At 53.3% G+C, this 11,217-nt stretch overlaps 1 protein-coding gene across 2 annotated transcripts in view; it reads left to right on the plus strand.

Annotated features, from left to right (window-relative positions):
* The window catches only part of INTS3 (integrator complex subunit 3), a 37,807-nt gene that overhangs the window by 23,344 nt on the left and 3,246 nt on the right, over positions 1-11,217 (plus strand). For both annotated transcript variants that reach the window (XM_005867436.2, XM_005867437.2), the window contains 15 exons: positions 849-936; positions 1,439-1,518; positions 2,275-2,366; positions 2,711-2,817; positions 3,731-3,850; positions 4,207-4,336; positions 4,783-4,837; positions 5,057-5,160; positions 5,640-5,684; positions 5,865-5,984; positions 7,956-8,109; positions 9,128-9,196; positions 9,960-10,035; positions 10,370-10,483; positions 10,825-10,873. In XM_005867436.2, the coding sequence (XP_005867498.1) occupies positions 849-936; positions 1,439-1,518; positions 2,275-2,366; positions 2,711-2,817; positions 3,731-3,850; positions 4,207-4,336; positions 4,783-4,837; positions 5,057-5,160; positions 5,640-5,684; positions 5,865-5,984; positions 7,956-8,109; positions 9,128-9,196; positions 9,960-10,035; positions 10,370-10,483; positions 10,825-10,873 (1,403 nt within the window). The remainder of the gene's footprint in view (positions 1-848; positions 937-1,438; positions 1,519-2,274; positions 2,367-2,710; positions 2,818-3,730; positions 3,851-4,206; positions 4,337-4,782; positions 4,838-5,056; positions 5,161-5,639; positions 5,685-5,864; positions 5,985-7,955; positions 8,110-9,127; positions 9,197-9,959; positions 10,036-10,369; positions 10,484-10,824; positions 10,874-11,217) is intronic.

Consider the following 11,217-nt stretch of genomic DNA (forward strand, 5'->3'; position numbering starts at 1 on the left):
ATATATCCATGCTTCTTCCTGACTCTCCGAGCCCCCTGACCCCTAAGGGCCCTCATTTACGCTCATGAATGTCTCAGTCTTGGCACCCCCTCCCTTCATGAGAAATTTCCTTGCGCTTTATTATTTCCCATCTGGGCTTGGGGTTAAACAGGTTCACCTATGCCTTTAGTGCCAGTCCCCAAGCCTGGGTTTCTAGGCACTCCTTCTTCCAGAAACCACGGATGACTGTTCTTGCTCAGATGCCGAGCTGTGATCCTCACACGCTCACTTCCATGCCTTTGGCATCAGCTTTGGATACTTCTCTTGTCCAGAAGTAGTGAATTCGCAATGGAGCCATCTCCTCCCCAGCATTTCCCTCCCATGCCAAGGGTGGGAAACCCTCTGCTCCCTGGCGTCTAGTTGCCCTCTGACCTCTTCTGACAGGGCTCCTGCTCCCCCATCTGACTGTATCCTTGGAATGTGCTGACTCAGATACAACAGCAGGCTATTCCTAGGGTCTTTCCCTTAGGAATGTGCCTGGTGCGTCCAGCAAGGGCTCAGACTCGTGCTGTCTCAGCTCACGAGTGACCAGGGGCTCCCAGCCCAGGTGTCTTCCCTTATGGGGTCAGGTGTGTGCTTCTGGGTATGTGAGACCCCACGCTGAGCCTCAGCCCTGGTTGGTGAGACCGTAAGGGACTCACCCTCATATATAGACTTGGTGTCCCTCACCCCCGTGGGGGTTCCATTCTGTCTCACTAGGAACTGAATTTTCCTAGATGGGTCAGTATTGTGAGCCCTGGAATCTGTCTTGGGCTCCTAAAGGGAAGGGAGCTGGTTGATGAAACTAGCCCTCCTTTCCCCTCTTCTAGTCAAATGTCGCTGCCTCTAACGCCAAGCTGGCTTTGTTTTACGACTGGCTGTTCTTCAGCCCAGACAAGGACAGCATCATGAACATAGGTATGTGAATGAGACCCGGCAGCCTCACCTCCCCCCACCCCCCTCCCAGCCCCGGGCCTCAGTGACAGCAGTCATCAGTCAGGGCGAGTGGCGTGGAGGCAGCTTATCTGGGAGCAGTTCCGTTGTTCCTCATCAGTGCTCCCTTGACCTAGAAGAGAAGTTGCTTTGATGAGGCCAAGCAGTACTCCACCCTCTTTTCCCTGTAGCCTGACGCTTAGACTTCAGCGGGGTGGGGGGTGGGGGGGTGTCTCTGCAGAGGAAAGGGCTGCACCACGTCCCGCTTTTCCTCTCCTGCTACCTCCTTCCTCCAAGCTAAGTACTGGGGACAAGAGGGGAGATGAGGTCTACCAGCTGTTTTGGGGGGTTGTGTGCTTTTGGACCTGCTCAGTGGGACTAGGGGGCAGGGATAGCTCTGGAACCGTTCATATATATTGATCATTCGGTTTATGGAGCTAAGAACAGACCCTCTGATATGGGGTCCCTTTAATTCCACGTTCTCCAGAGCCAGCCATCCTGGTCATGCATCACTCCATGAAGCCCCACCCAGCCATCACTGCCACACTCCTGGACTTCATGTGCCGTGTAAGTGCCGTTGCCTCTTTTCTCCTCTTGCCTGGCTGAGCCGCTAAGTGTGTGTCCCCTCCAACCTTCTAGGTCAGTGAATAGGTCCTCCCAGTGCCCCTTGCCTGGGGGAGCAGAAGTGGTTGTAGGTCCCATCCCCCAAGTTAATGAATTCCCGCCATCTTCAATTGGGTCTTTCCACGTTTCCATGAGGTTTCCCATCCTCAGGGACGATGACTTAACATAGACTCTAGTCTCCTTGAGGAGCAGCCGGTCCAGTAAGGTTCCCACTTTCGCAGCCTGGAACGGTCAGGAGCATCCAGCCTTTCTGCAGCCATACCCTCTAGTGGCCCAGTCAAAACCAGTCCTGTGCTCTCTCAGCAGCACATACACTGCAATTGGAACAATACAGAGATTAGCAGGGTCCTGTGCAAGGATGACAGGGAAATTCCTGAAACAGTCCTTTATTTTAATTATAAAATAATATATTTCTAAAAATTGATTTGAGAGAGAGAGAGAGAGAGAAACGAAACATCTGTGAGAGAAAAACATTGATCGGCTGCCTCCTGCAACCGCCCCCTGCCACCACCACCACCACCACTGGGGATTAAGCCAGCAACCAGGGCATGTGCCCTGACTGGGAATCGAACTTTGACCTCCTGGTTCATGGATCAGTGCTCCACCACTGAACCACACCAGCTGGGCTCCATATTTATTTATTTTTTTAAAGCAGCCTTTTAGATCCCGTGCTCATGCTCTCCCCTTCTTCCCTTCCAGATCATTCCCAACTTCTACCCACCACTGGAGGGCCACGTGCGGCAGGGTGTCTTCTCCTCCCTCAACCACATTGTGGAGAAGCGGGTCTTGGCGTAAGGACTTTCTGTCTGGGGAGAGGGAGGTTGTTTTCCCATTTTCCCCAGGTCAGGCACATGCAGATATTGCCATACGACTGTGGACCCTTTACCTGAGAGGTACAGGGAGTACTGGCTCCACCTCAGAAGGCTCGGCCTGTGTTCTCTTGACTCTCAGAGAAATGTCTCTCCTGCCGTCACATGACAAAGGGCTTCAGATGCGTCCCCTGTCCCCTGGGGACCCTCCCAGGATCTGACCGTAGCCCAGTTATACTGGTCGGGCTTAGACCTACCCCTGTACCTCCGTGGTGAGTTAGGAGGGAGGAGCCCTGATGTTGATCTTCATTCATGGTCCCTGTTAGGCACTTGGCTCCCCTGTTTGACAACCCTAAACTGGATAAGGAGCTGCGGGCCATGCTGAGGGAGAAGTTTCCTGAGTTCTGCAGTTCACCCAGCCCGCCTGTGGAAGGTATGGACCCTCCCATGTCGTCACCTGCTTCAGGAGAGGGATGGAGACATTCAGGGCTCTCAGACGAGAGCCCCTGTTTAGGGGTCACACCTGTGCAGCGCTCTACCTCCGTCATTGTCCATTCATTTTCCCTTCCCTACTTCTCTTCTGATTCCTTTTCATGTCTTCCTAGGTTCTCCCTCTCCATCTAATTTAAAAAAATCTTTTCACTGATCTTTAGAGAGAGAGAGAGAGAAACGTCGATTTGTTGTTCCACTTATATATGCATTCATTGGTTGATTCTTGTGTGTGTCCTGACCGGGGTTTGAACCCACAACCTTGGCGTATTGGGACAGTTCTCTAACCAGCAGAGCTGCTGGGCCAGGGTCTTTCCATCTAATTTATCTAACTTGCGCTAATCTCTCTTGCTCTCTTAACTACTTTTCCTCTTACTAACCTGTCTTCAGTAGGTAGAGATGTTCATGGAATGTGTTTACCTCGCTTTAACTTTGTCCACCTTTTTTCTTTTCGGGCCAGGGCCCTGGCCTTGGTGAAAAGTTATGTTGGGTCTCAAGTCTTGCTCCCAATTTTAGACACACAAACACTTTTTGTTTAGGGGGAGGGGTTAAGCCAAGCAAAACTTCCCAATTTGGCTTTAAATTAAAGAGTGCTTAAGACTGTCCTTGGTCTTATCTACTCGCTGATCCTGAGCTGAGCATAGAGGAGTCGTGGCCTGTGCTGTTTTATTCCTGGCAGATCCCCATGCAAGTCCTGGAGGGTTGGGAGAATAAGACCTTTGTCCTTCAGGGTTCATATTCCACTTAGGTCGTGAAATCCTTATTCTCTCACTTGCCCTTCAGTCTCCTCTTTTCTAAGCGAAGTACGTGTTAGAGGACACAGGAGGCCATCAAATGCCTTGTCTTTCTTTCCCAAGTCAAAATTGAGGAGCCAGTTTCCATGGAGATGGACAACCACATGTCAGACAAGGATGAGAGTTGCTATGACAATGCAGAAGCAGCCTTCAGTGATGATGAGGAGGATCTGAACAGCAAAGGTGAGGCCAGCAGCTAGGGCAGCTCAGGGTGTGCCAGCTCCATTGGTAGGAGAAGCCTGTGCCCGGTTTCTCTGTCGCCTTTGCCTCTGAGTGAAGGTTGTTAACGGGCACTGGCTGAGACTCCGGGAGCAGAGCCCTGCACTTGGCCCTGAAGCAGGAGCGGAAAGGAGAAGTGGTCCCCGGCCTTGTTTGCTCCTCAGGGCTCGGGTGTGCACACATTCAGGGAAATGCTCAGGCCACTCACACCGTGCTGAGTGCACGTGAGGGGGACAGAGTATTGGGGGGGGGGCGGGGGCGGCTGTCTCCATTGCTGGTATCTGGGCAAAGTGACTTCCTTCCCAAATCACTCCCTTCAGGAAAGAAGAGAGAGTTTCGCTTCCACCCCATCAAGGAGACAGTTGTGGAGGAGCCAGTTGACATCACCCCTTACCTTGACCAGTTGGATGAGTCCCTGAGGGACAAGGTGCTCCAGCTACAGAAAGGCAGGTAGGTGCACCCGCTGCTCTCAGCCCCCGGACGTCCAGCCTGGTGCTTAGTGTGTGGCAGGATGGTGGGGTTGGGGGGGACGTGGTAGGTGTATGGAGAAGTAGTTGAAGCTGCATGAGGGATGCCTTCTGCAGTTTATGTTGGCGTGTAGGACTGGGTGTGGCAGCCTCATTTCCCAGCATCCCGGGTTCTCACTCCATCTATTCTCACTCCATATGTTCTGAGGCTTTGAATTTCCAAGCAGGATTGTGGGGATTTCACTTCAGAATGGGCCTCTGCCCAGAGAGCAGCGAATTCTACCCCGATCCTCCCACACAAGCACAGGGTCACACAGAGCTCCTTTGTCTTGTCTGTCTCTGTGCGGAGAGCTTGCGTGCTGGTGGGTGTGTGTCCTGCCTCCGCTATCGCTTACGTCCCTGAGATTTCCTCTCGCTTCTGCACTGCAGCGATACCGAGGCCCAGTGTGAGGTCATGCAGGAAATTGTGGACCAGGTCCTGGAGGTAAGCAACCCATCGCCTGAGGGAGGAAGCAGCCCAGCCTGCCCAGCTCCCCCCGCCCCCCCCCGCCAGCAGCTGACTCCCTCCTGCCCTTGCCCAGTGGGTCCCTTTTCTGAGGGGAGAGGCTGGTTAATCCTGGAGGTGGAAGCTGATGAGTCCGGGTAGTGGGGGCAGTAAGGCTTGGGTCTGACGGTGATTTCCCCTCCCTTGTCTCACCACCAGGAAGACTTTGACTCGGAGCAGCTGTCTGTCCTTGCGTCCTGCCTACAGGAGCTCTTCAAGGCCCACTTCCGAGGGGAGGTGCTGCCCGAGGAGGTTACGGAGGAGTAAGGCTCATCTTTCTGACTTTTAGGAGCCAGAACTGTGCTCCAAGAGGCACCTTGCTGAGGGCTTGAGAAAAACCATCTGTTCTGATTCACGTGTACTGACTCATTTAAACTAGGATCCCCTTTTCCCTGCTGAAGGCCAAGCGTGCTGGGGCGGCGGACTAGCCTCCCACCCTGTGTGCCCTGCCCGGCTGCTGTACCCAGCAGCCCCCCTCCTTGCTACTTGAGGTGGGACCGGACCTTGCCTGGATCCTCCCTGAAGGGCGGGAATCTCACTTTCAGTGACGATGACAACCCAGATGTGGTCCCATGTGAGGAGCCTGTTTTCTCTGTGACCAAGCCTCTGGAGCAGCAGGACACTGACTTGTAGTTAGGAAAGGAGGAGGCTGGCCTCTTGCCTCAAGCTGGTCCTCCACAAAATCTGCCTGCAGCCCACCCTCTCCGCTTACATGGACTCACACATCACCTTCCTCTCGTAGGTCCCTGGAGGAATCTGTGGGGAAGCCCCTCTACCTAATATTTAGGTAAGCATCCAGCGGTAGGCGACACTGCCCTGCCCTCTATCCTCCCCAGAGCGCACATATGCTTCTGTCCCGGGGTAAGGGGACCCCTTTCCAGGAAGGAAGGGTCTGCAGTGGGGCAAGCAGACACGCCTCCCCAGGAGCCCGGGTGAAGCTCCGCTCCTCCCTCCCGTCTCCCTCCAGGAACCTGTGCCAGATGCAGGAAGACAATAGCAGCTTCTCTCTGCTTCTGGACCTTCTTTCCGAGCTGTACCAGAGGCAGCCCAAGATCGGCTACCACCTGCTCTACTACCTGAGGGCCAGGTGGGCGTGGGCCCCACATTTAAGCAGGGGTCAGGGAGCATCCTGGAACGCCTCTCTCCCACCACACGCGGATTCCCACCTGTCTGTCAGCGCCAGGGCCTTCCATGTGCGCGCTCTCTCTCTCTCTCTCTTTTTTAAATAACAGCTTTAAAGTGTACAATCCAGTAGTTTTTAGTAGAGTTACAAAGCTGTACAACTATTACTGCTGTCCAATCAGAACATGTTTATCGCCCTGAGAAGAGACCCGCACCCTTGGGCAATCACTTTCCCTTCCTCCCTTAACCCAGCCCTGTCACCACTGGTTGGTTTCTGTCTGTGGATTTATTTATTCTGGATATTTCATACACTAGCAAATGGAATCATACAGTGTGTGACTTCCGTGCCCGGCTTTTGTCACTTAGCGTGCTGTTCTGAGGTCTGTCCCCATTGCAGCGTGTGTCCGCACTTCCTTCCTTTTCCGTGAGTGAGTAATGCTCCACGTTTTGTAATATCCATTCGCTCAGTGATGGACATTGCAGTTGTTTCTACTTCTTTGTCTGTTGTGAACACTCAAGTGCAGATTTGTGGGTGAGCATATGGTTTCGGTTTTCCTGGGTATACACCTAGGAATGGGTCAGATGGTAACTCTATTTTATTAAGTTTGTGAGGAAGTGCCAAACTATTTTTCCAAAGTGACTGCAACCATTTTACGTTCCCCCGGCAATGTGTGAGAGTCTAAATTTTCTACATGTTCCCCCAACACTTCTTACTGTTTGGCTTTTTGATTATGGCCATTGTAATGGGTGTGAAGTGGTATCTCACTGTGGTTTTTTTGTTTGCTTGCTTGTTTGTCTTTTATTGATTTTTTTTAGAGAGAGAGGAAGGGAGAAGAATAGAGAGAGAGAAGGCATCGAAGAGAGAGAAACATTATTGATTGGCTGCCTCCTGCACGCCCTCTTGTGGGGATCGAGTCCGCAACCTGGCCATGTGCCCTGACCAGGAATTTAAGGGCGATTTCCTGGTTCCTGGGTCGACACTCAACCGCTGAGCTACACCAGCTGTCCAAATTCATTCCTCTTTTTTAATTGGGTTATTTGACCTCTTGCTGTTGATTTTTTAAAAATATATTTTATTGATTTTTCACAGAAAGGAAGAGAGAGGGATAGAGAGTTAGAAACATCGATGAGAGAGAAACATCGATCAGCTGCCTCCTGCACACCTCCTACTGGGGATGTGCCCGCAACCCAGGTACATGCCCTTGACCGGAATCGAACCTGGGACCTTTCAGTCCGCAGGCTGACGCTCTATCCACTGAGCCAAACCGGTCAGGGCTTACTGTTGATTTTTTTTTTTTTTTTTTTTACTGTTGATTTTTAAGAGTTCTTTATATATTCTGAATGCAATTTCCTTATCAAATATATGGTTTGCACATAGTTTCTCCCATTCTGTGGGTTATCTTTTCACTTTCTTTATGGCATCCTTTGAAACACAAAAGATTTACATTTCGATGAGTCCAGTTTACTTTTTTCTGGTCACTTGTGCTTTTGATGTCATGACGATGTATGCTTCTGTATTTTCTAAGAAGTATATATTTAGTGTTTACAGTTAGGCCTATAATCCATTCTGAGTTAAGGTTTGTATATGTTGTGAGGTAGGAGTTATTGTCCTCATTGCTCAGAGCCCAGAGAGCAGGAAGGAAAGGTTTCTTAGCCTGACCTGGGCCCTCTTTCCCCTGTTCTTGCCTGTCCCTGTTTAGTAGCTGACTAGCTGTGGTCCGAGCCCTGGCAGAGCACTGGGGAAAGGCGGGGAGAAGGAGCAGCGGCTCCTGGTTCCCATCAGTCATCTAACCCTTGGGAGGCAGGGGAGAGCCGTGAACTAGATCAGCCCCAGGCACCTGGGTAGCAGAGGGGTTTCAGTGGCAGCCACCTCGGGGGATGCTTGAGGTTGGGCGCTGGGGCCAGGCTGCTGGCTTAGGCTCCACTGGTCCTGCAGCAAAGCCGCCGCAGGGAAGATGAACCTGTACGAGTCATTTGCCCAGGCCACCCAGCTGGGTGACCTGCACACCTGCTTAATGATGGACATGAAGGCCTGCCAGGAGGACGACGTGCGACTGCTGTGCCACCTCACACCCTCCATCTACACAGAGGTCAGTGCCTCCACCCGTGTCCATGGGGGTGGGGCAGCAGCATTCCCTGTCTCATGGCACACAACCCTGACCCTCCTTACCCACCCCACTGGCCTTGGTGAGCCATTTCTCCCCACACCACAGCTGTCCCCTCCGTCCCCATCTTTGTTAAAGATTTAAAAAGGTCTCAAAGCTCCCAAGTTTCTATGTGAGTTGGGATCTGGGCCTATATACTTGGCTTCATGGCTTTGGCCCCATCTTCTGGACCCAGGACGGGCCCCCATCTAGATCCACATTCACAGATCTCAGCCCTCTTGCCAGCAGATGGCTCACCCTCGGAGTCTTTCTAATGGTTCCCAAAGACCAGGGCCTCTGGTGGAGACTCAGCTTTCATTTCCCGGCCCACGCCCGGACTTCCCTGGAACTGGAACACAGGAGGTGTCAGCTCTTCCTCCTTTGGTGAAAGTTTGCAGGAATTGGGAAGTCAGGGCACAGGGTGTGGGCATGACAGGAGGAACTGTGATCTCTCAGCCAAAACCGGAGGGAGTGGGGTGCAGATGTGCGGCAGATGGCAGTTTCCTTCTCTGCTCTCTAACTGGTGAACTGGTTTCTCCAGAAGGGGTCCTGCCCACCCCGAAACCCTGAACACGCCCTGAACACCCACACACTCTCTACACCTTCTCTTCTTTGGCTGAGGATCAGAGTAGATTGGATTTCTTTGCTGCCAGAGATGCAAATGCATATTTTGTCACCACACAGAACGAACCGTCGTGTCCAATCCTCTCTGCTCTAGCTTTGTCTCTGCATAGTTCCCATTCCTTCCCTTGTGCGCATGTACACACTACCACACACACAACACAACCCGGCTCTCAGGGGTTAGGTTCCCAGCTTCATAGCTGTTGGGTCTTTGTTTAGGGTTTTCTATTAGGACCCTGTGTCCGGCTCCCCCAGCTCCCCCACCACCCCCCACCATGTGCCAAGGCAGGGGAATGGGGTGCGCCCTGGACTCCTGCCCTAGGGCCCCTCCTTCTCTCTCCAGTTTCCAGATGAGACCTTGCGGAGTGGGGAGCTACTGAACATGATCGTGGCCGTCATTGACTCTGCACAGGTGAGCGAGTTGTCATCCCAAGAGTGTGGGAGGCAGGACTGCAAATCCGGGCTCTGCCTCCCCACCCGGCCCACAGACAGCGTCCGGCTGCTCCTGGCTGCCCTGTGTGCACCCCAGGGGTTCCCTTTCTCCATATTATTTGGGCACTTCTGCTCCACAGGGAAAGCGAAGGGATTGGTTTTTGCTTTCAACTGGCCTTCCACGTACCTGACTCAGGATGGAAGGGTCACACCGTTTCTGTTGGACCTTTGCACCATGCACACGTCCCCAAGAGGCTCTAGCTTTGCTTATGTCCATTCTCGGGCTGAACTGGGGCCCCATTTCTGTTTCTCCTCTCCATCCATAAAGGAGGGGGTTTAATACTCCAGGTCCTTCCTTTGCTTTGCTTTCCCCACACCTGTAATCCAGAGCTGGGTCCCCCATGGCCCTTCCCTCCTCGGTGCCGGCTGGGATGGGCCAAGGCCCTGACTATGGCAGGTAGAGAAGTTGCCATTCTCTTGCCTCCGTGTGAGGGGTGGCTTCACTTAACTGTTCTTGCCCCCAATGGGTCTGTGGTTACCACTCAGTCCTGTTGCTTCTTTCCCAGGCCCCTTTGTCCTTCAGAGATCCCAGCATCCATTGTATGCCATTTCCTCCCTAAACCTTTAAAAACTAGGCTTTCACTTCCTCTGATTTCCCGGTATGGAGCCCTCTTGGTCCTCCTGCCATGCTAGCTTCCCGGCCTCTTTAAAACCAGTGGGTTATGGCTTCTCCTCCTCCTTAGCTCCAGGAGCTGGTCTGCCATGTGATGATGGGGAACCTGGTCATGTTTCGAAAAGACTCAGTCCTCAACATACTCAGTAAGTGAGCAGACCCGTTAGGAACCTGGGAGGAGAGGGGGTGGCAGCCTGTTTATTGGAACGGGAGGGCTGGTTGTGGGGCTGAGAATGGGACAGAACAGCATCCACCCTGCTCTGCGGTCTGGGGTCATGTCTCTGGATCTGCTCCTTGCTCTGTGAGATGGAAAGATGCCCTCTGGCTTCAGGGCTGAAGGGACTACAGAAGCTATCTGAATGAAGGCTTTGGAATAACGCTTTTTGTGGAAAGGGAAAGATACGCTCGGCTTAGGATTGGGGTGCTGGTTGTTAGGGGAAGAGAGAGAGAAAGAAGAAATGTCTCTTCACTCTCTCGCAGTCCAGAGCCTAGAGTGGGAAACCTTTGAACAGTACTGTGCCTGGCAGCTCTTCCTGGCCCACAACATACCCCTGGAAACCATCATCCCCATCTTGCAGCACCTCAAGTACAAGGGTGAGTAGGGATGTGGCAGGGAGCATGGTGATGGGACTCTCCTGGTCAGGCTGGGGCAAGGCTGAGGCCTCCAGACTCCAGATGAGCCCAGGCCCCTGCTCCCCTCCCACCGAAGCTCTTGCAGAAGGTCAGCCACTTCTGCTCTGAGCCGAGCCCTGCACGCCCCTCTGAGCCAGGCGCCGGCTGGGCTCGGGCTGTGCAGGGTCGGGGAGGACTCTTCTTCCTGCTCCCGAAGACTGTTTTTGCTCCTCCCAGCGCTGTTGGTTGGAGGATGGGAGAGGTCCCGGATGTCTTCCTGGAATTGTGCCTTCCTCTGAATGGCCTCTACCCTTCCTCCACAGAGCACCCAGAGGCCCTGTCCTGCCTTCTGCTGCAGCTCCGGAGAGAGAAGTGAGTCCCACCTGGAGCTGAAGAGCCCCATCAGGCACGAGAGATGCTCCTGAATGGAGGGCTTTGGTCCTGCCCCTTGGCCATGTTTGTTCCTGTTGTTGACATGGGCTTCTTCTGTCCTTTCCCCAAAGTTATTGACAAATCAGCAGCTCCGGGGACCTGGGCTTCCTCTGGACTTTCCCCCCTGCCCACCAGGAGCTGCCCTGGGGGTGGGGACCGGACATCCCTGTTTCCTGCTGCCACAGCAGTTCTAATCCCGGGAGCTGCTGCTCCCCTCCCCCAGGCCCTTGAGGCCACCCCTCGGCTAATCCAAGAGGAGGAAGGGTCAGAGCAGAGGGGTCACC

This window comes from Myotis brandtii, unplaced genomic scaffold, assembly GCF_000412655.1.
Source record: "Myotis brandtii unplaced genomic scaffold, ASM41265v1 scaffold250, whole genome shotgun sequence".
Lineage (NCBI taxonomy): Eukaryota > Metazoa > Chordata > Mammalia > Chiroptera > Vespertilionidae > Myotis > Myotis brandtii.